Source organism: Pan troglodytes, chromosome 9 (genome assembly GCF_028858775.2).
Source record: "Pan troglodytes isolate AG18354 chromosome 9, NHGRI_mPanTro3-v2.0_pri, whole genome shotgun sequence".
NCBI classification, from domain to species: domain Eukaryota; kingdom Metazoa; phylum Chordata; class Mammalia; order Primates; family Hominidae; genus Pan; species Pan troglodytes.
The window spans coordinates 113,706,146-113,733,908 of NC_072407.2; the positions used below are offsets into that span (position 1 = coordinate 113,706,146).

Consider the following 27,763-nt stretch of genomic DNA (forward strand, 5'->3'; position numbering starts at 1 on the left):
ACTTAACCAACACTTACAATTCAGTCATCAAAGTAAGTAAAAATTAGATGCTACAGCTAGCTAACTGTATCCCTAGAAATGATGAATAATTTGCCATTTGGACAGTTAACATCCAGGTGTTACAAAGTCAGTGTTAATTCTAAAGATGATCATTTCTGCCCTTTAGAATGGCTTGTCCCATCAGCAGATGAATGTGTTAAGCACAAAGCATCTTCCTTAAAGCACAAAGAGAGGGACTAACTGATGCTGCATCTAGAAAACACCTTTAAGTTGCCTTTCCTCTTTGTAGTTAGCGTCCAGGCAGGTGACGTGTGGAAAGTCTAGGGGGTTCCATTCTGGCCATGCGAGCCCAGCTCCTACCAACGTCGGTAACTTGAGCAGTCCCTGTTGCTGGCCAGAGACTGCCTGGTCGCCAGCGCTCACCATGGGTGCCAGGATGCTTCGCAGAGGCACTGTGCTTACGGTTGGACTTGGTGTCAGTGGGAAAGGGCAGTGTAGGGACTGTCATTTTTGTGATTTAATAACACACAGTGAAAATCCAGGAAGAATGAATTAAGCTTCTTCTGGGAGTTGTTTATTCCTGCTCGTGCTTAAGATTGATGATTTCGTGAAATAAAGAACATCATTTCATTTAAGAGATCATTTCATTAAGATCTCTAATCTGTTTTGAGTCTTTACAAAATAGCCAGTTATAAAATGGGGCTTGATTTGTTTAGACTGAAGGAAGACGTTTTCCCAAAATATACTACAGAAGTGCTACAATATTTGCGATATTAAAATGCCTGCAGATTGAAAATGGGGGCCACTCATTTCAGAACTGCAGGAATGGTGTAGTTACAGATCGACATAAACTCCTGCCCCCCAACAATGCCATGAGCTGCTTAGCCCAGGAGACCTGGGAGCTATGGCAGGACGGTTAGGCCAGCCGATGAGGGACTGCAGAGAGGCTACTGGAAGGTTAAGGACCCAGAGAGAAATCGAGAGGTGCCCTACAGCAGCCAGGCCTATCAGGAGCCGTCACACACGGCAGCGGCGTGGACACCGGCCTGATGCAGAGCGTGACCCCTCCTGCTGGGACCTGTGTTGTAAGCTCCTATTTGCTTATCTTGTTTATTTCAAGCAGAAATCAATAAATTCCATAACCCTCTGTATTGACTGCAAGGTAAGCTGCTGAGGAGACTGGTTCTGTTGGTCAGTCAGGTGTTTGCTCAGCCCTGTCTGATCACCTGTGCTGCTCTGTCCCTAACTAGTGACCCATGGAAGCTTCCAAGCAGTTTTCTCTTCATCACTACTAACAAACAAAACACTAAGAAGGCTTAGTATCGCTCTTTTTCTGCGGGGCTACTCTGAAGTACTGACTTGCTTTCCAGTCTGATTCACGTTAGCAGTGTGTACACTACTGTATCATCATCAGCTTCATCACCCTGTAAACCAGGCTCCTCTGAAGAGACTTTGGTGAGATGAACGTGAGGTAAAAATTTCGTTCGGCAAAAAGTGCAATATGTGTGGTACTTTATTTTTTATGTTCTTTTTTTAAATCCGGGGTATTAGTCTGTGCTTTGGGAGAAATGCACTAGCTCTGCAATTTCCAGCTGGGCAAGTGTGTCTCTAGTATCTCCACGCAACTGATACACTGGTCCCTGTAAGGCAAACAGCATGTTAGCCCGACAGGAAGAGGGGGCCCACTTTCACATTCCCGGTGACACTGACCGTCCCCAGCTGCCCCCTCGCCACCTCTGCCTGCACTGCCCTCTGTCACCGTGGGAAAAGAAGGAGGCTGATGGTTCTCTATACCATCCACCTTGAGAATCCCTGGGTGGGAGAGCATCAGGGCCCACCAGGGGAGTGGGGATGGGGCTCAGGGGCTGTTCGTGCCCATCTGAGCAAACCCCTTCTCTCTTCCATCCACTTTTGCCTCCTAGGAAAGAAAAAGTCAGTGGCCCTTTCTTCCTCAGATATCAAGAACTCCCAAGTGTTTAAACCGTATGCTGGAGTCAGTGGTTGGGACAGACAGGAGCCCAAGACTGAAGCCAGCCCTTGCCTCTTGTGTCCCTTCCCAACTCTGGTGCTGGAGTAATGGGGTGCTCTGCATTTTGATGGGGAGCAAGGGAGGACCCCCCCTGTAGGAGTATCGGCCTCTCCCCTGCCCCCTACCCTCTCTCGTGGACCGGTCTCCAGCAGAAGGGACTCACCATAAGACTGACCGACTCCCCCACCTCCACCCACACACTGAGTGTCATCAGTCCTAAAGGCAGGGAAACGCTCACAGAATTCTGCCCACGGGTTAGACGTGGGGAGAAGGATATTCTCAGCTCCAGAGTGATTAGGTGATCAGCCAGAAACTAAGGCAAGGTGACAAGCAGCAGCCTGGAGTCACAGTTGGTCCCAGGCGTGTGGGCACTAAGCAGCCTCTGGAGACATGCGGGCAGTTGAGGATGCAAGGACAGAGTGAGTGAGTGGCGCTCCTTTTTGGGGTCCTCCAGCCTCTAGTCAAGCCCCAGGTTCGTAAATATGTTTGTATTACATTTTAAAACCTGTATCAACAGTCACATTTAAGCTCCCTATTGGTTTAAAGAAAATTCATACTCCAGATAACTTTTTCCCATTCGACCTCCTGTAGAGACAATATGCAGTGTGTCATTTCACAGTCTCAGTCCCTGTGAACAGTGGCTGACACCGGTGCCGGGGCTGACCTGCTACACTCGAACTCCTAAACTGGGCTGCCTCTAACTGCCTCCTGGGAAGCCACCCGAGCCACTCGGTCTCTTTGTGCCTAAACATGAAAGGTGAAAATTGGAGAACAGGGAGGCTCGTAAGTTGGAGTCATTGTACAGGCAGGGATCTTTGATCATTTTGTTGCTTCTGGAATTTATTTAATTTTTTTTTTTTTTGAGACAGAGTCTCGCTCTGTCACCCAGGCTGGAATGCAGTGGCGTGATTTCAGCTCACTGCAACCTCCACCTCCTGGGTTCAAGCCATTCTCCTGCCTCAGCCTCCCAAGTAGCTGGGACTACAGGTGTGTGCTACCGCATCCAGCTAGTTTGTGTATTTTTAGTAGAGATGGGGTTTCACCATGTTGTCCAGGCTGATCTTGAACTCCTGACCTCAGGTGACCCACCCACCTTGGCCTCCCAAAGTACTGGGATTACAGGCGTGAGCCACCACACCCGACCTGGAATTTTTTTATAGAACTTATCTTCAGAGCAATGTATGAAAGACAAGAGCAGTATCGGCCAGGCGCGGTGGCTCACGCCTGTAATCCCAACACTTTGGGAGGCCAAGGCAGGCGGATCACGAGGTCAGGAGATTGAGACCATCCTAACACAGTGAAACTCCGTCTCTACTAAAAATACAAAAAATTAGCCGGGCGTGGTAGCGGGCGCCTGTAGTTCCAGCTACTCGGGAGGCTGAGGCAGGAGAATGGCGTGAACCCGGGAGGTGGAGCTTGCAGTGAGCCAAGATCGTGCCACTGCACTCCAGCCTGGGCGACAGAGCAAGACTCCACCTCAAAAAAAAAAAAAAAAAGACAAGAGCAGTATCATCTGCCTCTGTTTCTAAACTGGACAAAGAGATTTTCTTAAAGTTTCTATCATCTCCCTTCTGACAGGTTCTACAGTGTGGCCTGAAGCACCTGTAATGTCAGAGCCCTTGTCTGGCCCTTGGTGGCAGGTGAACGAAAGCAGTGGAGCCTCTCACCTTCCAGTAGCCTCTCCCATTCTTATTTTACCATTTTTGTCCTAATTAAGGTAGCCTAGCTGATTCTAGAAGACTGACAGCCATCCTACGTGCACCCCCACCTTGTGTCCACATCTTCTCCAGGCAGATTTCAACCTATCAGCAGACTCAGGCACACACTGGGGCACAGATAGAGAACCAGGCGGCAGCAGTGCCCGCAGACCCACCCAGGGAGAGCTGTGATGGGTTCTGCCCAGATACTCTGCTCGCCCACCCACAAGGGAGCAATAGCTTATATTTGTACATTAGTTTTACCAAGCACTTTCACAAGTACTCTCTTCTAACCCTCACAACAATTCTATGAAATTAGCTGGGGAGATACTGTCCTTATTTTTCACAGCTGAAGAAACCAAAGCTCTGGGAAGTTTGTGACTTCTCTGAGATCACAGCTGGTGATAGAAGGAGCTGGGACACGCGCTTGGGTTGACTGGCTTCTGGTTTTGGTTCTCTGGCTTCTAGCACTGGAAGAAGCCCTCTCTTTCCCTTCTCTTTCCTCAGTAGCATCTGACTCTTTTCATAAGCAAACAGCTGTATAAACAAAGCCCCCATTTTGGTCAAGCACAGGGTGAATGTGACATTGTTCCCACAACCTTATTCTCCACTCAACAGCCACCTGGCTTTGGGGAAGAGGCCGCCTTCAGGTGACAGTGCAGCTGTCCAGGTGGCCGTGCACTGAACCAGGCTGAGGGAGACAAAAACCCCGCAGACCCGCCTGCCTTTCAGCGTCCAGTTAACTGCAGAAGTTTAGGCTCACCTCAAAGATGTCTAGTTTTTCCAAGTTACAATACAGCAGTTTCCTACAGAACACCCCCCTCCTCAATTGCCAAGGGGCCGTATTGCACGGCATCAGGCCACCACTGCAGGCCAGCAGATTCCACCCCAGGAACGGTCATGAACTCAGCCTTTGTCTCAATGAGGGGCGTAACATTTCCTTACAGTCAAGCCCCATCAAATAGAAGTGCTTATTACTTTTAGGATTAAAAAAGTAATAACAGACTTTGACTTAATACTCTGTCTTTTCAGAGGCAAAGTGGGTGGGTAGAGGGGAGCTTTAAAAATAGAAGTACAAAACAACATCCTGGAAACATATGACCCCAGATGGAATAATGTCACATTCCCCAGTGCAGATAATGGGCTGCTGCTGGCTCTGTGGTGTCTGTCTGCAGAAGATTTGCTCAGTCAAGGAAATTCAAGTGGTGAGACCTTTCCACCATGGGTGGTAAGAGAAACCTGCCTTCACCAAAATCTCTGAAGGGGAAAGAAGTGGAGAGAAAGGTTTGCTTCACTTCGGGGACTGCAGTTTGAGAAATAAAAGGGATACAGAGATATCTGCACTTTGTAGAAAGGGCAAGATTATTTGCTTATATCTGAAGGGAGGTGGGTGGTTTTGCTGGATGTTTGGTCTGAAAGAGTTACTTTTGATAAAGTTAATCTAATTGTAGTTATATTTTCTGTGTGCTTTTTTTTAATTACTAAGAAAAAAATTGGTGAGTTCAGTAGCTTTGGTATTATGAGTGCAAATCATAATAGCTCCAATGTGAAAAAAAATCAAAAGTATAACTTGTCACTTAATGTTAGAAAATTGCCTAAAATGCAGTGTAATAAATAATCTTTGTACCAAATAGTAATTTAAATGGGGTAATTTTCTGCAAGGAAAATGTACTGTTTTTATGTTTCCAACCCTCTTGAATTAAAATAAAAACAACTTGTTTTCTAAGAGCCCGGGTGATGTGAATGTCAGGTTAATGCGATAGGGTTTTTGCCTCATCGGGCCTTGGGTGGAATTTTTAGAGTACGGAAGGTGGCTGTGTTCTCTGAGTTCTGGTGCTCATTTCAGGCTGCAGAAAAGGACAGTGGATAATATGTTCTCATTGACGTCAGCAGGGTAAATAATACCTTGCTCCGAATCGCCCGAGTACACGTTAGCCGCTGCAGATCGCTGACGGAAGCACTGCTAACCGCAGCCTGCACAAGGACAGGGCCCCGCTGGGCACTGCTTAATTACTGCTCCTTGATTCTCAGAGTCCCAGGGCAAAGCGCATCAGCCCAGGTAGCCTGGGCAAGGGCCTCATGCCACGGTAGGAGGAGGGGAGGCAGATGCAGGGGGCCCCGAGGACAGGCAGCTGCAGGGCAGGGGCTGGAAATGGGAGGGGAGGTGCTGCGAGCTGCCAGGCAAAAGACACTGCTACTTAGTCACGATGTCACATCTTCTCTGGGGTCTGCCAAAGGCCTCGACACTGCACGTGCGCGCACACAGTGCACTCCCTCACACAGGCGGGGCACCCTTTTGAGGCCCAGCTCCACGCCCTCAGGGTGCTGGAGGCACCATGTGCCAAGCTGCTCTCCTGCATCCTGGACCTGTTTCAGTGCCAGGCCCTGAGTGAAAGGCCACTGTTATATCCAGCTTGCTGGCAGCAGGATCTCGACTGAAATTTGGTTTCACTCAAACCATTCCAATTGAGCCCATGCTATAGAACAGAGACAGTTCCCTCCCTGCGGGGTGAGCCGCTGGTCTCTGGGTAGCGGTGGGAAGGTGCAGTCGGCAGGGCCCACACTGGCAGAGGCTGGAAGGAGCGGAACCTTCTCCACCAACGTCCACTGCTGCCTGACTCTGCTGACAATAGCTCAGTTCTGCCTTAAACTGGTGGTTACCCCTTGGCTACCCAAAATTTCGGTATTGCTGAGTTTCATTTCTTTTTTAAGGAAAGCACTAAATTTCAGTAACAATGTTTTCCCTTTCCCACCAGATTTCTCCATCATTCTTATTCTGTGTTGCCAAAAACAACTCCAATGCCCCAGGACGCAGGCAAAATAACAGACCAGTGGCCAGCCAGGCCCCAACCCCGCACTCCCCAGGACACCCTTCAGTTCTGCAGCCTTTGTGAGTCGAAGGCTCCAGCAGGGTGGGGAAGGAGAGCAGCAGGGAGGCCTGCACCCCAAACCCAGGGCCTCTGCCCAGTGGATGGAACCAGACAGCAGTGCCTGCACTTCCCAAGTTCTCCATCAAGACGCAGGACAGGTGGGAACAGGGCCCAAGGTTCTGTTCCTGGCGAGCAGCTGCTTTCTGCCCCACTAGATCTTAAATCGAGGACTCAGAGATCCCCTTGACATGCAAGCTATGGACTCTTCCCAAAGAGCATGTACACAGACCCAGAACTTCGGACACAGAATTTCAGGACAGGAGTTGGTTCCTGGGCCCCCGAGGGCCCCCTCCCCACCAGGGACCAAAGTTAGGAACCCCTGACTCAGCCTCTGCTCTCTCAAAAGTTCTTGGCCAGGTGCTGTGGCTCACACCTGTAATCCCAACACCTTGGGAGGCAGAGGCAGGTGGATCACCTGAGGTCAGGAGTTCAAGACCAGCCTGGCCAACATGGTGAAACCCCATCTCCACTAAAAATACAAAAATTAGCCAGGTGTGGTGGCGGGCGCCTGTAATCCTAGCTACTCTGGAGACTGAGGCAGGAGAATCACTTGAACCTGGTAGGCAGAGGTTGCAGTGAGCCGAGATCGCACCACTGCACTCCAGCCTGAGTGACACAGCAAGACTTCATCTCAAAAAACAAATAAACAAACAAACAAAGCTCAGAGGGACCCTCCCTGCTGATGGGTTCTCATCCCTCCCTGGGTGGATCCAGGTGACAGGGAGCCTCCTGCTTGCCAGCAGCCCGTGGGCACCATGGGAGGAAGTTCTGGGCTTTGTGCACTAAATCCTGGGTGCTATGTGGCTACAAAGGAAATGTCACCTGCACAGAACATGGCTGCTCTGCCCTTCTCATTTCAGCCCCACCGTGACTTCAAAAGCTGAGCAGCCCTTGAGCGATGGATTATCGCACAGGAATCATCCTGGACAACGACCCTTAGGAGGCAGATGTGGGTCCTGACTGAGGCGAAGGGGCTGGGCCCTCCCTCAGACACAGGGGCCACTGGCACACCTGCCTCCCCCCAGGTATGAAGCTGTGCCCACAAATCACTCAGGCCAAACCCAAGGTCAGGCAGGGCAGAGAGCTTGCCAGGCGCCTCGGCCACTGTTCTTTCCAGCAAGCCTTCCTGCTGCTGCCTCCCTTTGTCCGTGTTTCTGGGGGGATTTCCTAGGGCAGACTGACTCAGAGCTGCTCTGAAATTGGCAAAGAGAGATTCTAAGCCCAGGGAAAGCATGAGCTGGGCTGAGCCCCCGAGCCAGCGCAGTGTCTGGGAGGGAGGAGACAGGAGGGAGCCGCAGCATGGGAAGCGGACTTCCCCTGGAGCCGAGCCCCCAAAAGCTGGATGAGCAGAAAAGCTCAGAAAATTGTGGGCCCAGAGGAAAATGAGGCATTAGGGATTGAGCTTCTCAAAGGGAGAACTGAGTCACTCTCTCCTCAGGTGGGCTGGGACAGTTCTGGCTCCAGCTCCTCACTCCCCAAAAGTGAGATGCCCAGAGTGGGGCTGACTGACAAATCAGACCCTGAGGAGACTGTTCATTGTCACCCCAGGGCCACCCACATAGTTGGGGGTGGGACACAATGGAATGGAGGAAAAGCCCACCAAGCCCTTTCCTCCAAGCACGCCACACACAGCTCCCGGAGCGCACAGCCTTGCCTGTCTCTTCTGTCTGGGATCCGCCAGAACTGCCTTCCAGTCGCTACAGAGCCCAAATGCTTAGCAGCGCCCCTGTGCCAGCAAAGTGAGGGCTGAAGGGCAGGCAGGCAGTGGAAGGGAACCAGGGATGAGAGGGCCAGGCAAGGAGGGCTAGGCACAGAGCAAGCCTGGGAGAGCAAGGCCCGGCTCCCACCCAGCCCGGGAGCCACCACCTGGCCCCCCTCCAGGCAGGGACAGTCTGGGAGGCAGCAAAGAACCTCTGACAGAGGCCTCAGCCCCTGGCGCCCTCTCAGCCCTGCCACTAACCCAGGCAAATCATTGTAAAGGCTGGTGTCTCCAGTGGTAACTTGGAGCACAGGCTGGCTGGTTTCACCCCAGGGTTTACTGCGAGGGGCAAATGCAGCCTGGCCTGGCACTCCTGGAAGACCCCCACTCCCCTGGAGGGCTGTCACAGAGTCCCACTCTGCCTATCTTACTTTAATTCTTGCCTGCCCCAACACTAGGTACACAAAATGGCTGCTTCTTGCCTGTGAGCTCTGTCTTCACTGACTTAAGGGTGGTTGTGCTGTTCTGAGCATCTGCTCCAGGCTAAGAACTGGGAACTCTGCCCCAGGATTTCTGAATTTTCGGAAATGAGTTCTAGGCATCAGACATGGGTACCACAAACATAAGAACATCCCTGAGAATCTATGTCACAGGTAGGAGGACTTTTTTATCTCCAACTGTTAGGTCAAGCTCCAGTGTGGAAAAGACTTGGAAGGCCTGGGGGAGTCTTTTTGTGCGGACAGCTCGGCCCCTAGGCCCCACAGTGGAGAGGGCACTGACAGGAGGTCAGCCTAAGGACCTGCTCCCGTGTGCCCTGTCACCAGCCTACGTCTGACTTCCCCATGGACTTCAAGGTCCAATTGCCTTAGCTGGAGGCCACTGGGGATGGGACTGAACATCCCTGGGCTTTGGTCTTTGTCATCAGTCCTCAGTTTGACTGGACTCACATCTCCTGTAGTCTTTCTGGGTTCAAGAGAACAAAATCCGCTGGCCAAGAGGTTGGCCCTTAAGGAGCTCCTCCCCTTCATACACTCCCAGCAGAGCTCCTCAGAGCTGCCCTTGAGACCCCCAGGGCAGCGCGAAGGCCCTGCCAGCCTAACTCTGTGGGAGGAACAGGACACGCAGCTAGATGCTAGAGGCTGGCTCTAGGACAAGCGAGGTTCCTGAGCTGCAGAATGGCTCCAGCCTCAGGCCCAGAACAGCCTGGTTCACCAGCAGGTGCTGATTAAATCCAGAGAAGAGACCCGCATCGAAAGGCACAAGTCAGAGACCCTCAGGGCCCAAGGGACTCTCTGAGTTTGGGGAAAATAAGGCAGGCAGGAAAAAAACCAGAAACAAGAGTAGAAGGGGCATGGAAGGCAGAAGATGGTCTTAGCTGGGACGTGGCGCAGGGGCTGGTCTCGGGTCAGTGTGTGTACAGGACAGACTGTGTGCAGAGAAAAGGAAGAGGAGGAGGGTGGGCGCAGTCAGGCAGTGTCTGTAGCCATTATTTATGGATGCTTCACTTGATTTTAGTCTCCAAACCTGGGCTCGGCATGGAGACTGAATGTCCCTCACAGCTGCTCCTTCCTGCAATAACAAGACTGACATCACTGTTGTCAGGGAAATGGTGTTTTGATTAAAATCATGTGACAGCTACTTGGTGATTCAATAAACAAATCCCGTTAACCCCTGCCTGACAAGGCCCCGTCAGCAGCTTCAGCGGGGGCACCCTGTGTCCCGTCTAGGAGTGAGCCGCTGCCGGACCCGGGGCAGCAGGGTGTGGGAGGTGACCCTCGCTGCTCCCTGGCAGATCCTGCCTGGGTGGACACGTGACATCCAACACAGAGGCACCTCCACAGACTTCAAGAGTGCCAAGGAGGCGCCCTTCACCAAGGGAGACTGGCTCTCGCCCTTTCCCTTTTCTCTTCAAGTGGCGGGCCCAGCCCCAGGGATGTCCAATGGCTCCCTGAGGGCCCTGAGGCTGGCTGAGAACTGACAGTTCCCGGGGCTCTCAACAGCAACGCGCTCACGCTCACCCCATTCGGACAGATTGGCAAGTCCGCTACGCACCCTAGACAGTGAGGGGTTAAGAACAATTTCTGGTTGCAATTGGATGACTTCCTGGATCACTCACTTGGCTGCTGGCCCCTGACACACAGGGCTCTGCCTGGCAACAGCCAATTCCCTTTCCATCTCACCCTCGGGTCATTTTCCTTAAGTGAAACAAATGCATGGAAGGCTCCCTGAGTCATGGGGCGGGGGATTTTTCTGAGTTAAATGAACTGAAGCCTCAGAGGCCTAGCACCACTGGGCCTCCTTTCCTGGAAAAAAAGATTCCCAAATAAACATGACAGGGGTTGGGGGAGATTCATGAGGGACCAAAAAACAATGATAGCACCTACCACCTAGGGTGGGTGAGGATGACATGAGATTTGAAGTGCCTGACAAAGTGCTGCAGTGACCAAGGCTCGAGTAACGGCAACTTATTCTCAGTAACTCCTCGGCTAGCGGAGGCAGCCCGGGCCCTGTCAGAGCTGAGCAGGTCAGCCATGGGAGGGCCGCCTCAATGATCCACACTCAGATCGGGTCATACCACGCATTCATGGCATGAGCAGCTGGCTCTGAATTTGTAGGAAGACGTAACCCCTTTCTTCCCAAAGAAGTCTGTGGTTTAGGCCTAAAAAATGTGTAACTGTCACTCCCACTCCTTCAGCCAAGCTCTCCTCCCTGAGGCCCAGTTCTGTGAAGACGACATGGACTCCAAGGGCTGGCCACCCCTGGAATCCAACTGGACAGTGGTCACCCAGCCCTTCCTCCCACTGTGCGGCCACTGCAGGAATGGCTGGAGCTGCCCACGGACAAGTGTGCAGCCCCTCAGGAAGGCAGGAACGTTCTAAGATGAGTGACTGCGATTCTGGACCTCAACAAAAGGCAAAAAACATTTTCATGGTTTCAGTTCACATAAAATGAAAAGCCACGTGACTTAAAAGGCAGCCTTTTTGATGTTACTTCATTGAATTTTCACTAAGCGAACCTACTAGAATGGGTGTGAGAATGTCAGATTTTTCCCCATGAACTAAACGCAGTCTGGCATCCGCACGAGGCAGCCAAGCCCTGCTGCTCTCCTTTTCTGAATGTATCTGTAAGCCACAAATCGCCCTCCTAATGAATGGCCCTGGGGCAGTGGCTGGCACCCACTGACTGCTGAACTGGGGCTTTTCACACCATTTCCACACAGAGTGGCATCCAATGGGGCTTGTAGAACATCTGAGCTGTTACAGAGAAACTTGCAACTATTTTTATCTTGAATGGAAATAACTGAGAGGAATTATGGCAAGTCACCTCTATATTATGTGAGGAAAGTGGGAACAGCCCCTTTTTCAAGCAATTCTTCACCAAACCCCACTGGTGTCCTCTGTATGGGCCTCGCTGTTGGACTGGGAGGTGATGGGAGATGGGCCTCAAGCTACAAGAGTGACAGCTCTGGCCGGCGACCCACCTCTCAGAAAGCATTCCCAGAATGAAGGAAGTAAGCCAGCAACAGGCTTTAACCATCTACTCCCGGCCCTTAAAATTGGACTCTTCCCCTGGGGACAAAGTGAGAGGTGCTGCTTCTCCGCCTAACCTGTGGCAGCTCCCTGCACACCATGCCACCCTGGCTGCCCGCAGCCCTGAGGGCAGGACTTGACCCCAGGCTTCCGGGCACTTACCTTCCCCATGTCCTCTCCAGGCACTGTGGGTCTTGGGAAGTGGTTCTTGTCAGCCCGAGGGACACTGGGTTCTCCACTGTCCTTCACAGGAAAATCTAGCTTCCTCAGCCTTTGTGCCACCACTAGAGACACAGACAGTGGCGCTGTAACTGTCCCTGACCAGGGCACATCCCTCCCAAGCCCACCTGCGCTTCCCAGCCAGGATGCCCTCAGTTGTGCCAGCAGAGTTGGGTGTCCAGCAGCAGCCTACAAGTATATGGGGCACTGGGCAGAGAAAGCTGGGGCAGCCCAGGGTCGTGCTGAGGTGTCTTTCCCTCGGGGCCCTGGAAAGCGCCACCCCATCGGGCCTTTTGGTGTCCACCTGGCTGTTCCCCACATCCTGGTCACTGATGGTCTCTAGAGCCCCAACCACAGGAAAGACCTGGCTCCTTTCAGAACTCATATCAGTTTAAGAGAACAACTCTGGAGACAGAAATGGCTTGGCTTTTCGACGCAATGAGTAATTAAACTCTATTCGTCCTCCGGAAGATTTCCATCCCAACTGAACGTTATGTAATTTCCTGGAAACAGCAGGCTCGTGGAGGCAAACGGGGGACAGTGAGACTATTCTAGGTACAGAGGACTGCAGGGAGACATGCGAGGGAAGAGGAAAGAGGAGAGTAAGGAACTGGATGGAAACAGGAATACTGGAGAATCAAAGGGAAACAGTTACATCACATCAGACTGCAGTCACCTCAGCTGCTAAACCAGGAGAACACTGGGCAACAGGGCCTCTCCCTCTACAGTTTCATATCCAGGCAGTGGAGAAAAATAAGAAGCTTTACGATAAGAGTGTCACCATTTTTAAAAGTCAGAGGAATTTAAGTAAAAGGCAAGAGGACAGAACAAGCACCTGACCTGTTTGGCCACCCTGCCCTGCCATCGCCACAGGGACAGAGCCAGTGTGACATCTAAGGGCAAGCCCCAGCCTTTCAGTTTAGTGACAACACAACAGTTAACAAAGGAACAAAAGTGCACCAGGTTAACCGCCGGGTCAGGAAGGACAGGCTTGCTTCCCTGGAAGTCTACGCAAGCAACCTGAACGCCTGGACAAGCCAGCTCAAAGGTCAGGCTGCCGTCTCTGTTGAGTCAGGACAAGTTGTCTGGCAAAGACCCCTGGGGCTCTGCATCACAGTGGCTGAGCTGTGGTATTTCTGTGAGCTGAGGGCAGCCCGTTATTTCAACAAGACCTCGTTAGAAACCACATATTCACCTGCCTTCCTTCTTATGAAACAAGATGCATCCTCAGGTTCACATCTTCTTGGTAGCACAGAGAGAGAGAAACAAGACCTGGTCTCTTAAACCTGTGAGGGGTAAACCCCACACAAATTACAGAGAGAAACACCAAGGTGAATTCCACTGTTGCTGAGACATTTTTATTGGCATAGGTTATATGTTTGTGTGTGTGTGTGTGTGTGTGTGTGTGTGTGTGTGTGTCTGCTTCATTTTTCTAATCAAACAAACAACTGATGTAAGCTGCCAAGGATGAAAAACAACATTACATGTCTGAAGCAATCAGACAAATCCACACAGAACTGTAGTCTAAGCCAGGGGACCAGAAAAGGGCCACATAAAGCTTGTTTCCTGAAAGCAGGAAAATCTTTCTGTCAGTGGGAGAATAAGACACAGTCTGGTTCTTTTGATGATGTGTTCCATGCACACATTGGAGGATATTTTAGAAATTCATCCATTGAACACATTTTTATTGAGCACCTATTATGTGCACCAGACACTGTTCCAGGCACTGGCGATACAGTAGAAGATAAAACAGACAAAAATACCAGCCTTACAGAGCTCCTAAAGCCTATATTCCAGTGAAATCAAGATAGGAGAACTTTTCCCTTAAGTTTAAGGTAGTTAAAAAAAAAAAAAAAATAGGAGAACTAATTCATGGAGAACATGGCCAAGTTATGAGCCAAAGCACAATTCCTCTGAAGAGTACCAAAACAAATTCTCTCTCTATTGCTTAAGTCAGAAGGAAACAATGAAACCCCTGAGGGATCACCACAAAAGACAGAGGCCCCACTGAACCCCCGACCCATGCTTGAGAAAGCCAGGGCCCTCTCCCCGTCTCTCAAACAGTTTTAGGGTAGAGAAGTCAATGCTTAGGGCTCCTCACCAGGAGACACAAGGGCATTTTAAAAGTCTGTCCCCAAAACAATGGCATTTCCAACCAGAGTAAAGCAATGGTTCCAATGCAAATCTGCTTCATGAAGACAAATGTCTCTCAAATATGAAATTCAATGAAGAAGAACATAACTTGCAGGTAACAAAAAATAAAGACCCATGAAACTAAAATTAAAATGTTTACAGAATAATAGCATAAGATATTAAAATGAGAATATAGAAAAAGATTTGTGCTTAGGAAAATACTTAATTCTTGGCCCAAAGTCATAAAATAGAAACTTACTATAAGGTAATTTGGCAGTTTAAAATGCAGACAGATAACCTCTGATTTACAATTTCTATTTTTCGAATGTAGGACAAATTTTAAAGTATTTAGTAAAACTTGGTTTTATGTAACAAATATACAAAGTCTTAGAGGAGTCTTTGGGCCTTCACTAAACAGAACAGGACTTGTTAGATTTAAAAGAGGTTGTGAACAAAATCAACAATTCAAAAACCAAAAGGGTAACAAGCAAACCTCATAGCAAGATGCACTGAGAGAAAAATAAACTATGGGAAAACCCCCTTAACCAAAAGTCATGAGACAAGGTGAGTTTGATTATGTGAAAAATGGTTGTTTTTTTTTGAGATGGAGTCTCGCTCTATGGCCCAGGCTAGAGTGCAGTGGCGCGATCTCGGCTCACTGCAACCTCTACCTCCCAGGTTCAAGCAATTCTCCTGCCTCAGCCTCCTGAGTAGCTGGGACTACAGGTGTGTGCCACCACGCCCAGCTAACTTTTTTGTATTTTTAGTAGAGATGGGGTTTCACCATGTTGGTCAGGCTGATCTCGAACTCTTGACCTCAAATGATCCCAAATAGGTGCTTTTTAAAAAGGGCTTTAATACTGTTTAAGTAGTTCAAATAGGCTTCCTCACTATTAATTTGCTTCAGTAAACTCTTCAGCTTAACTCATTATCTTAAATTTCAGAATTAATGAGGTTTTACTGTAAAAGTAGAAAAGCAAACACTTCAAATGATAAGACTCCAATATCACCCATACTAAAAACTTAGCAATAAAACTGCAGTTTGAAAAGCTACTGTACAGTGCAGCAAGGACTAGGTGTCAACACTGCTGGAAGCAGAGCCAGGTAAAGAACAGAAAATCTGCACAGTATTATCCCTGTGGTTCTTAGACTCATTCGAAATACAGAACTGCAATCTCACAATGAAACAGACATACTGCTTATTAGGAGGCACTACAGTTAAAGCTTTTTAGAAAAGAGAGAGAAGTATTTTTAAATGTAGGCACAGTGGTGAGCTGTTCAAATTCAGTTAGGCGTCAACATCACACATTAGCAGCAAGATGCAGCCACACTTCAGGTTTCTGAATGACATGACTGCAGACAAAATTGAGCAAATAAAAACCAAAACAACCACTACATTAACCCTGAGCTTCCACATTCCCCTTTCACATGAGACTAATGCAGACCATCATAATTCATGAAAATGTGGCTTTCATTACGGTCAAATCTCAACATGTCTCCCAAAGAGTTTATAAAATAAGTTATTCTAAACATGTACATTTAGCTTTGGAATGATGGAGAGACACAGAGATATATGTAAACGTCAAGACAATCACTCCACTCCACGTCTGGGTCCACATCCTTCCAGGCTTTGTCTGGAACATTATGTCGCTGGTGCCTGATTCCACAGTGAGGATGCAGGAGCCCAGGTGGTGATGGATAAAGCATTAGGAGACAATCAAGTGTCAGGAATTGATCAATAAGAACGGCTTAAATAATGATTTAACAAGGAAGACGAGTAAAAAACAATCCCATTTCATCTTTAGAAAGAATTAAGTCACTAAATGATTTCTTCTAAGTTGTTGCCATTTGCTCGGATGAGATCTTGAAGGTTTTCCATTCTTTCTCCACCCAGTTAAGAACACATTGACTAGAAATCTGTGACAAGAATCTAGTAAAGGCCTTTTCCCTCCTGCTCCTCATTATGCCAATGCAAGAACTGGAAAATTCCAAACAAAATCAGGTTAGTGGTACAGAAAGTTCATGAACGATCTATGTGAATATTAAGCACAATAACAATGATCCAAACGTATCAAACTAACAACTTCTCACTGTGGTTACTGTCTTTACTCAGCCAGGCTAATCAGAAGTGAAACTTTAAAAACTGGTTAAATTCCAAACGAAAAACTATTCTTACCAGTGAGAATCGTATTTCCTACCCAGTCCTACATGTAACTAAGAAAAATAGCCTGCTCACTTATGAGAAAACGGTGGGCCAAGAGGGTTCTAATCAGAGAGACACCAGCATTCCAGGAACTCACTACCCTCCCTGTTTCCCGTAATACTTATCATCCTACCCACTTAACACCTCTCACATAATAGAGATAAATCCCAGTTAACCAAGGCATAAGCTGCAAGGCAAAAGAAGGAAATACATACCACTTATAGCTTCCTGTGCAAAGTATTTGACATCCATGTCTTCATCTTGACCTAACTTCTGTAGTACTGGCTTCACTTCTCCCTGTAAAGCACTGACATTCAAAAGTATTATCTGTGAAAGACAGTCTAATGGGCCATAGAAATCCTTTTTGGTGTATATGGTTAATGGTAATTGTTAAAATTTAAAGTAAAAAAATATTTAGGTTCCGGAGACGATGGCGGTGATGGTTGCTAAACAATGTGAAAGTACTTAATGTCGGGGCGGGCGCCCGGGTTGCGGGGGCTCGGTGCCGCTCCGCACTGCTCGGCCCGTCTCGGCCCCGGCGCCATGAGTGGCGGCGGCGGCGGAGGGGGCTCGGCGCCCAGTCGCTTCGCCGACTACTTTGTCATCTGCGGACTGGACACGGAGACCCGGCTGGAGCCGGACGAGCTGTCGGGTGGCGGCGCCGCAGCCATGGAGGGAGGCGGCGGCGGCGGCGGCTCGGGTGGCTGCGCTGGGAGGCGGCGATGAGAGGCTCGCACGCCTCCAGCCCGGCCCCGGCCCCCAGGGACGGAGAGCCGAGCAGCCCCGACTCTGGGCTACGGACTATGGGTGAATAGCTCTGACCACCCGGCGAAGCATGCCGCCTGCCTTGGCCTCCCAAAGTGCCGAGATTGCAGCCTCTGCCTGGCCGCCACCCCGTCTGGGAAGTGAGGAGCGTCTCTGCCTGGCCGCCCATCATCTGGGACGTGAGGAGCTCCTCTGCCTGGCTACCCAGTCTGGAAAGTGAGGAGCGTCTCTGCCCGGCCGCCATCCCATCTAGGAAGTGAGGAGCGCCTCTTCCCGGCCACCATCCCATCTAGGAAGTGAGGAGCGTCTCTGCCCAGCCGCCCATCGTCTGAGATGTGGGGAGCGCCTCTGCCCCGCCGCCCCGTGTGGGAAGTGAGGAGCACCTCTACCCGGCCGCGACCCCGTCTGGGAGGTGAGGAGCGTCTCTGCCCAGCCGCCCCATCTGAGAAATGAGGAGACCCTCCGCCTGGCAACCACCCCATATGAGAAGTGAGGAGCCCCTCCGCCCGGCAGCCACCCCGTCTGGGAAGTGAGGAGCGTCTCTGCCCGGCAGCCACCCCATCCAGGAGGGAGGTGGGGGTCAGCCCCCACCAGGCCAGCCGCCCCGTCCGGGAGGGAGGTGGGGGGGTCAGCCCCCCGCCCGGCCAGCCGCCCCGTCCGGGAGGGAGGTGGGGGGGATCAGCCCCCCCGCCCGGCCAGCCGCCCCGTCCAGGAGGGAGGTGGGGGGGTCAGTCCCCTGCCCGGCCAGCCGCCCCGTCCGGGAGGTGAGGGGCGCCTCTGCCTGGCCGCCCCTACTGGGAAGTGAGGAGCCCCTCTGCCCGGCCAGCCGCCCCATCCGGGAGGGAGGTGGGGGGGTCAGCCCCCTGCCCGGCCAGCCGCCCCGTCCGGGAGGTGAGGGGCGCCTCTGCCCGGCCGCCCCTACTGGGAAGTGAGGAGCCCCTCTGCCTGGCCAGCCGCCCCGTCCGGGAAGGAGGTGGGGGGTCAGCCCCCCACCCGGCCAGCCGCCCCATCCGGGAGGGAGGTGGGGGGGTCAGCCCCCCGCCTGGCCCGCCACCCTGTCCGGGAGGGAGGTGGGGGGGTTAGCCCCCCGCCCGGCCGGCCGCCCCGTCCGGGAGGTGAGGGGCGCCTCTGCCCGGCAACCCCTACTGGGAAGTGAGGAGCCCCTCTGCCCGGCCAGCCACCCCGTCCGGGAGGGAGGTGGGGGCGTCAGCCCCCCGCCAGGCCAACCGCCCCATCTGGGAGGGAGGTGGGGGGGTCAGCCCCCCGCCCGGCCAGCCGCCCCGTCCGGGAGGTGAGGGGCGCCTCTGCCCAGCCGCCCCTACTGGGAAGTGAGGACCCCCTCTGCCCGGCCAGCCGCCCCGTCCGGGAGGGAGGTGGGGGGGTCAGCCCCCCTGCCCGGCCAGCCGCCCCGTCCGGGAGGTGAGGGGCGCCTCTGCCCGGCCACCCCTACTGGGAAGTGAGGAGCCCCTCTGCCCGGCCAGCCGCCCCGTCCGGGAAGGAGGTGGGGGGGTCAGCCCCCCGCCCAGCCAGCCGCCCCATCTGGGAGGGAGGTGGGGGGGGGTCAGCCCCCCGCCTGGCCCGCCGCCCTGTCCGGGAGGGAGGTGGGGGGGTCAGCCCCCCGCCCGGCCAGCCGCCCCGTCCGGGAGGTGAGGGGCGCCTCTGCCCGGCCGCCCCTACTGGGAAGTGAGGAGCTCCTCTGCCCGGCCAGCCGCCCCGTCCGGGAGGGAGGTGGGGGCGTCAGCCCCCCGCCAGGCCAACCGCCCCGACCGGGAGGGAGGTGGGGGGGTCAGCCCCCCGCCCGGCCAGCCGCCCCGTCCAGGAGGTGAGGGGCGCCTCTGCCCGGCCGCCCCTACTGGGAAGCGAGGAGCCCCTCTGCCCGGCCAGCCGCCCCGTCCGGGAGGGAGGTGGGGGGGTCAGCCCCCCTGCCCGGCCAGCCGCCTCATCCGGGAGGGAGGTGGGGGGGTCAGCCCCCCGCCTGGCCAGCCGCCCTGTCCGGGAGGGAGGTGGGGGGGTCAGCCCCCCGCCCGGCCGGCCGCCCCGTCCGAGAGGTGAGGGGCGCCTCTGCCCGGCTGCCCCTACTGGGAAGTGAGGAGCCCCTCTGCCTGGCCAGCCGCCCCGTCTGAGGGAGGTGGGGGGGTCAGCCCCCCGCCCGGCCAGCCGCCCGGTCCGGGAGATGAGGGGCGCCTCTGCCCGGCCGCCCCTACTGGGAAGTGAGGAGCCCCTCTGCCCGGCCACCGCCCTGTCTGGGAGGTGTACCCGGCAGCTCATTGGGAATGGGCCATGATGACAATGGCGGTTTTGTGGAATAGAAGCGGGGGAAAGGCGGGGAAGGGATTGAGAGATCGGATGGTTGCCATGTCTGTGTAAAGGGAGGTAGACACGGGAGACTTTTCATTTTGTTCTGTACTAGGAAAAATTCTTCTGCCTTGTGATCCTGTTGATCGGTGACCTTACCCCCAACTCTGTGCTCTCTGAAACATGTGCTGTGTCCACTCAGGGTTAAATGGATTAAGGGTGGTGCAAGATGTGCTTTGTTAAACAGATGCTTGAAGGCAGCATGCTCGTTAAGAGTCATCACCACTCCCTAATCTCAAGTACCCAGGGACACAAACACTACGGCCGCAGGGTCCTCTGCATAGGAAAACCAGAGACCTTTGTTCACTTGTTTATCTGCTGACCCTCCCTCCACTATTGTCCTATGACCCTGCCAAATCCCCCTCTGTGAGAAACACCCAAGAATGATCAATAAAAATAAATAAATTAAAAAAAAAAATTTAAAGACATTTATAAACTTGACAAATACACAAAATAATGTCTAAAGAAATTCTCAGCAAAATCAGCTTCAGACAAGGATCTACACATTTACAGAGCTTAAATATAAAAGTCATAGTGGACATCCTCAAAAATAGTTGCTAAATTATTTTCTTTAAGCAAACCCAGATCTTAAGTAAAGTGAAAATCCCTGAACTTAATTTTAGCTAATTACTCCCCACTATAAGGTAAAATTTAAAGTACACTTTTAAAACAAGACTAAACACTAAAATCTTACTTGGTATCTAGAATTGGTCCAATTTTTTGTAGAGATTTGGCCACATTGAAGCGAACATTTGCTACTTGGTCTCCTGCCATTTTTAATACGATGGGCAGCATTTGCTTAGTAGTTATTTCCTGACCACAGGCCTCAGACAGTGCCTAGAAAAATAAATAAGATGGCACATTTAAAATACTTTAAAAAATTCCAAAATCTAATGAAACAAATTAATATTTAATAAGAAAATAATTGACCAATAGGAAAATATTTCTAGTTTGAGCAGCTGAGTGGGGGACACAAGAATCATTCAAATGATCAGAGAATTAGACCAGAATTCACAAATAAGTTGAACTTTTAAAATACTGTAGTTTTGTTCTTTGTTTTTTTTTTTTTCAGGCGGAGTTTTGCCTTGTCGCCCAAGCTGGAGTGTAGTGGCGCGATCTCAGCTCACTGCAACCTCTGCACCCTCTGCCCCCTGCCCGAGGTTCAAGGGATTCTCCTGCCTCAGCCTCCCAAGTAGCTGGGACTACAGGCATGTACCACCATGCCCAGCTAATTTTTGTATTTTTAGTAGAGACAAGGTCTTGCCATGTTGACCAGGCTAGTCTCAAACTCCTGACCTCAGGTGATCTGCCCGCCTCAGCCTCCCAAAGTGCTGGGATTACAGGCATGAGCCACCGTGCCCAGCCAATACTGTAGATTTTAACATGAATTTTAAAATTGACATTTTCTCTCATCTCCTGTCTATTCCAATTAATCAATACAAGACATATATTCCAAATAGAAGACAGTATACTGAGAATTCAGAAATAGTCATGAATAATTTTGCTTTAATGACTAAGCTTAGCAATAACAGTTATGTTATACTTACATTAATGCAGAATAAAGTGGTCATTCTATGCAAGTAATTAGGATCATTTGCCATTACTAACACTTTGGGAACAATAGTATTTTGGGCCCACTCTGTACCAAACTTCTGAACTAGTTTCATGAGGTTGTTGGTGGCAGCTTCTCGGATGGCGTATACTGCAGAAGAGGTCAAAAACATGTTCTCATATCGCTTATTGTTTTTAAGCATAACCTAGTTTACTTACATGAAAATCAAATCTGGACCAAAAGCAAAACCTCTCTGCAATCAGACTCCACATGTAATCAAGCTGCAATGACAAGCATGCTCAGCTCCAACTCAGTTTCCAAGAGTGCATATCCACAGAAAAGGGATGCAAGGAGCTCACCATATGCATCATCAATTATTTAACAAATACAAGTGCCTACTATGTGCTACAAAAAGAACACAGAAGATACTTTCCCTCACAAGAAATATGCTCTTATCAGAGAAATGAAAGCTAACACACTCCATGAAGTCACATGGTGTAAGAGCAATTAGAATGAAGTGTGGTATTGTGTAGTAAAGGCTGTGAGGGTTGTAGCAGTGCAGAGAAGAGTGAACAGGAAAGGTCTAGGAAGGCTTCGGCACAGAAAGAAGCCTTGACTGGGCAGTGAAGATTTGGGAGGATCTGTGTAAGTGGAGAGAAGCGGGGAGGAATTCCTAGAAAGGGTAAAGACATGTATCCAGGACACAAACAGAAAAAACTGAAACCTGTGAGACTTCTAAGTTAGACAATTAGGGTGGACCCAGACTGCAGAGCATTATGAAAGACTTAGATTTGATTAGGAAAAACAGTGATGGGTTTTTAAAGCAAACTTGTGACCTGATGACCAATGTGGAATTTTAGCAAGATTATTCCAGCAACATCACGGAGAAGCGACGTTGACTGAGAAAGACATCAAGGAAATGGTGTAGAGGCCACTGTGGTCATCTATACAACAGCAAATACAAACATCAGACTGACTTGCTTCCTCTCCATGAAAATGCTTAGGTTGAAACAAGATGTCAAATGTCTTTGAATCAATGTGCCTGCCTTAACATCTAATAATTCCCTATATCCTTTGATCATTTATCAAAGACATAAAGCTAGATAATAAAGGTCTCAGCTACAATCCTCTCACCATTAGTTGCTATATACAGCACTGAACAAAAACAAGCCTGGTGTTACTTCACTTTACAGATCCAGTAAGACTCAAAATTTGGGCTCAGATTAACAAATCGAGGGTGGTAGGTACTAATTCCTTATTCTACTTCTCTCCTCAGGTGGGCCCAACCTTCCTGGGATGATAGGAAGGGCAGGAATAGCTATCCAAGCCACAGTCCCAGTCCTAGGCAATTTATAGAAGCCTCCAACCAAGAAATAGGCAACTTCTTCTATTCATAGATCCTTCTGGGCAATGATGTTGAGAACAAGCAAGACAGCATAGACAAGTGACCATACAACTGATTATCAACACTTAAACTGACAGTCTACAGGAGAAGCAACCTTTCGGTAAGACTCAGATGCACTAAGGAGCAAACTCAAGTCAACTGTTTTACTGTAATACAGATTCCTTCCCTTCATATCCATAGTCTTTGTCTTTGGCCCAAACCCTTCCCTGTCCTCCCCACTAAAGAGGAGATAGCTAGAGTATTTGTGTCTTCTCCTCTAATTTTTTTTTTTTTTTAAGACAGAGCCTCAGTCTGTCTCTCAGGCTGGAGTGCAGTGGCAAGATCTCGGCTCACTGCAACCTCCACCTCCTGGGTTCAAGCAATTCTCCTGCCTCAGCCTCCTGAGTAGCTGGGATTACAGGCGCCCGCCAACACACCTGGCTAATTTTTGTGTTTTTAGTAGAGACAGGGTTTCACCATGTTGGCCAGGCTGGTCTCGAACTCCTAACTTCAAGTCATCCACCCGCCTCAGCCTCCCAAAGTGCTGGGATTACAGGCATGAGCCACCATGCTCAGCAAATTACTATTTTTTTTAACACGCTTTAGATTTTTATCATAATGCCATTACCATAGGAAGGGATCTCTACTGCCAGAAAAACCAGAGACTGGGGAACACACATGCATAGCCTTGACCAAGACCTTAACTGCACTGAACTCTACTTGGCCAGATGCCTACTATGTTCTTGGTTCCTCTGACTGTTTTCAGAAGAATGCAAACCATTCCAGAGTTCTGCCTGTTTTCTTTTGTCTATTTCTGTCTCTTTCTCTCTCCCCATCTCCTCTCAAGGCCTGGCTGACCTGCAAGGTTTCTTTGAATGTCTATCTATGCTCAATAACTGATACCTTCTCCTTTCTCCTATAATAAATAAATAAATTTCCCTTCTACATTCCTCCCTCTGATCAAAACTGTCTACTCAACCACAGGAATATAGGTGAGTGATACTTTCTTCCTTATACTTCTCTGGAATTTTCACAATGTTCTTTTAGTAGTTACCTAACTAGGGGAAAAGTTTCAAAAACTCTAACTGATCCAGTGATCATTATATAACACTTATCTGAAATGCAAAAGCAAAAAAGCTCCTGTGATTAAGTACAGAACAATTTCAGAGCTGTTATTTCATTGGTTCATGGAACTCTTGCAGTCCCCACTTCAGCATGCTGCTGCAGTGAAATAAACAAGGGTTTCTCCTGCTCCCAAACTGAAAGAGAAAATCCGAAAAGAGGAAGGAGTAATCAAGTTGCATAAAGAAGACAATCTTACAGAGAAAGGGTGCCAGGAATTTAATTCTTTGTGGAATATTAGAACTTTAAAAATTCCTCAAAATAAAACACCATCTTAATCTAAAATGCCAACTTTTAAAGAAAGCATAGAATGACTTGAGGCCAACCCAAATGCCCATCAATGACAGACTGGATAAAGAAAATGTGGCACATATACACCACGGAATACTATGCGGCCATAAAAAAGGAATGAGTTCATGTCCTTTGCAGGGACATGGATGAAGCTAGAAGCCATCATTCTCAGCAAATTAACACGGGAACAGAAAACCAAACAGTACATGTTCTCACTAATAAGTGGGAGTTGAACAATCAGAACACATGAATACAGGGAAGGGAACATCACACACTGAGGCCTATCAGGGGGTGAGGGGCGAGGGGAGGGAGAGCATTAGAACAAATACCTAATGCATGTGGGGCTTAAAACCTAGACGACAGGTTGATAGATGCAGCAAACCACCATGGCACATGTATATCTATGTAACATAACAAACTTGCATGTTCTATGCATGTATCCTAGAACTTAAAGTAAAATAAAATTTAAAAAAGCACAGAATGATTTGCTAGGATGCACCATTCCCAGTAACGTCAAATATTTATCAGATATAACATAAACATTTTTTTTAAAAGTGGTATTTCTTTCCTATGATTTGCCAAATTTTAATTTTATTTAAAAAGAAATAAATAGGCCACAATAAGATAACTTTAGAGAAGAAAAAGAGAAATAAAGAAGTCTACAATCCAGTTTGAAAACACTGGAAATACCCACATATATAAGCCCTTATACATTTTCACATATTTTTTCACATCCTTCCTCTTCACACTCTTAACCATATGATCCTCCATATGATGCAAATATGCCTTTAACAAAACCACCCACACGTATAAGCAGACACAAATATCCTCATTCCTCCCAAATTTCCAGGCATAAGCACCCATAGATGAACAAAGAGATACACTAAATACATATATCAAGTATATAAAAGATACTGTGGAACTGACTCAGGTTATCTATTATATCCACCAAAACATGGAAACAAAGCTCAAGGACAATGTCACATGACCCCATAGGGGCACTCACACTCATCGAAACAGGTCTAAGACAACACTGAAGCTGTCAAGTCTGGACCTGGGATCTGGCAGAGACGGTACATCTGTCACCCACTGCTGCCTGGCACACAAGGGGATACACACATATACCTCTACCTGAAGCCTCACCAGGAAGTCACTTGCTCATTCCTGCTGTCCTATCTGACCTGCCCTGAGCTCACCCTCTCCTAGCATTGTAGCAGCAGCAGTGAGAGTACAAGCAGTAAGCCTTCCTTTCACCCAAACCAGAAATCCAGGCCCTCTCTATCCCTATGGCAAAGCTAGTGTTTCCCACACCTAAGAATCCTCTACTGTCTCACTGTAGATCTCCTCTTCTATGTCACCTCAAAAAGCCAAGTAGCCATTTCTCCCACCCAGGCTTTTCATCTGATTCCAATCTCTATCCAACCTAGTATATAGCTGCTGAAGACACCAATTACAGGATGGTCAAAAAGAGGATCTTCAGATAAGGGAGGAGTAAGTAGATATATAAAAGAGATGGTCTGAAGATAATGTAATAGATTGAGTAAGAAAATAATGCAAATAAATTGTTTAATGGAGAAAATAAAATCTAAGATACAAAAAATTGGTAGAAACGTCAAATTTATATTCAGAAGATTAAACTTTAATTAGAGCCTTTCTTCATTCCTACAATATTAAGGCAAAATATCTGGTCAGACTGAGATTCCTTTCTAAAAGGAAATATATGAAAATCATGGATATATGGGCTTTCAATAATCTGTTTTTATCTACTCACCATGGTCCACGAGCCAAGCCATACATAAAGAATTCAGCTTTTCATCAAAGAATTCCACACCCTACAGATACAGAAGATTCCATTAACATACATTGCCAAAATTCAGAAATAAAGATGGTCTATTTACATTACACCAAGGTTACCTGAAGGCTAAAAAAACTTGTTTCCAAATAAATAAGTAAAAGAGATAGAAACACCACAGGAATTACAAACAAACCATAAATCTATTTATTGGACGGAAATCATAAACAAAAAAAAAAGCATACGTGAGCCAGCATAGGCCCTGCTAGGTAAAAGAGAACAGGGTGGCCAGAAGTCAGCCACAACACTGCAAAAGAGCAGGAAGAATGCACTGTGTATGGTCTGCCAAGCAAATCTGGATTACCTGTAAAAATGAATTACCCAGGAAAACACCTGTCAGTAATCTCAATCGTCTTCCCTTTTTGGTTACTATTATGACAAATCCTTAAGGATAAAGCAACTGACCTCAAGACATAGAGATATCCCCAGTTAAAGAGAGTATTTTCGAGACAACAGGAGAAAGCCCTGGAGGGAGAATAAAGCAGGCCCAGGACTACAGGGCATATGGCCCAGGCATGGCTTGCTCTCCCAGCCCTGTTCCTCCCGACTGTCAACAGGTGGCCACTTCAGTGCAGGCTGGGGATGGGCTCCGGGAGCAGATTTACACAGTCCTCTAACCCCGGGGCTTCCACACCACATGGAGAATGCTGTGACACACTTTCCTAGTGCCTCCCTTCTGGGGTCTACACATTTACAGTCTTGCTTCTTTGAACTCTAAGAAGTTCCTGACTGGTGATTCTATATTTTAAAAAAAGAGAGGTAATATAATGTGTCAGTGCTTTGAAAATAGTGATTGAATAAGACAAAATAGCTTTTTTTTTTTTTTGAGACGGAGTCTCACTCTATTGCCCAGGCTGGAGTACAGTGGCACAATCTCAGCTCACTGCAACCTCCACCTCCCGGGTTCAAGTGATTCTCCTGCCTCAGCCTCTCGAGTAGCTGGGATTACAGATATGCAGCACATGCCCAGCTAATTTTGTATTTTTAGTAGAGACAGGGTTTCACCATGTTGGCCAGGCTGGTCTCTTAACTCCTGACTCAGATGATCCGTCCGCCTCAGCCTCACAAAGTGCTGGGATTACAGGCATGAGCCACCGCACCTGGCCCAAAATTGCTTTGTACTAAAAGATCATAATGAACAAATTTTGGCATACACTTAGATTACGTCAGCCAAGATTTCTTTTTCATTTCAGGTTGAGAATTTTCCTTCAGTTTTAATTAACTTTTATTTTCCAGTTTGTTGTTGTTGTTGTTGTTGTTGTTGTTGAGACGGAATCTCTCTCTGTCGCCCAGGCTGGAGTACAGTGGTGCAATGTCAGCTCACTACAACCTCCGCCTCCTGGGTTCAAGCAATTCTCCTGCCTCAGCCTCCCAAGAAGCCTCCCAAGTAACAGGCGCCCACCACCACACCCAGCTAAATTTTTTATATAGTAGAGATGGGGTTTCACCATGTTGGTCAGGCTGGGCTCGAACTCCTGACCTCAGGTGATCCACCCACCTAGGCCTCCCAAAGTGCTGGGATTACAAGCGTGAGCCACTACGCCTGGCCTATTTTCCAGTTTTTGTAGTTTAACTTTACACTTACTTAACATCGTCCACAAGCCAGGTCATACATAAAGTCTTGAGAGAATTTTATAAAATGACTATCTGATATAAAAATATTTAGATATGAAGAGAAATTAAGGAGAATATATATACTAACAAGAAGTTAAAATTGTAAAGCAAAATGTTCATGACTGAGGCATGTCACCCCTGCCAGACAGGTGTAAGTCAGCCAAAGACACCATCTGCCTTGCTTTCACACTGCTCTCTATAGAGCTAGCAACCCTGGGAAACTTTCCAGGTCTAGAAGGAGCAGAGGTTAAAAGAAATGGTACTAAAATGCACCCTCCCTTCCAGATAGTTTTGGTCTTCAGCAAATCAGTTAATCACTGCTCCTCTCCACTCTGAAAAGTAGATCCATGACAATCACCAGTGAAGAGAAGATGACCCATAGCACTTG

General features: G+C 49.1%; 1 protein-coding gene across 8 annotated transcripts in view; it reads right to left on the reverse strand.

Annotated features, from left to right (window-relative positions):
* Nucleotides 1–1,495: 1,495 nt before the first annotated feature.
* Nucleotides 1,496–27,763, reverse strand: part of PPP2R1B (protein phosphatase 2 scaffold subunit Abeta) — a 42,634-nt gene continuing 16,366 nt past the window's right edge. For 2 of the 8 annotated variants that reach the window (XM_009424073.5, NM_001280173.1), the window contains 6 exon segments: nt 25,681–25,741; nt 21,108–21,262; nt 20,255–20,397; nt 16,656–16,747; nt 12,048–12,169; nt 1,496–1,640 (listed from right to left, as the gene is read on the reverse strand). In XM_009424073.5, coding sequence (XP_009422348.2) covers nt 1,548–1,640; nt 12,048–12,169; nt 16,656–16,747; nt 20,255–20,397; nt 21,108–21,262; nt 25,681–25,741 — 666 coding nt within the window. In that variant the 3' untranslated portion in view covers nt 1,496–1,547. 8 annotated transcript variants of the gene reach the window in all.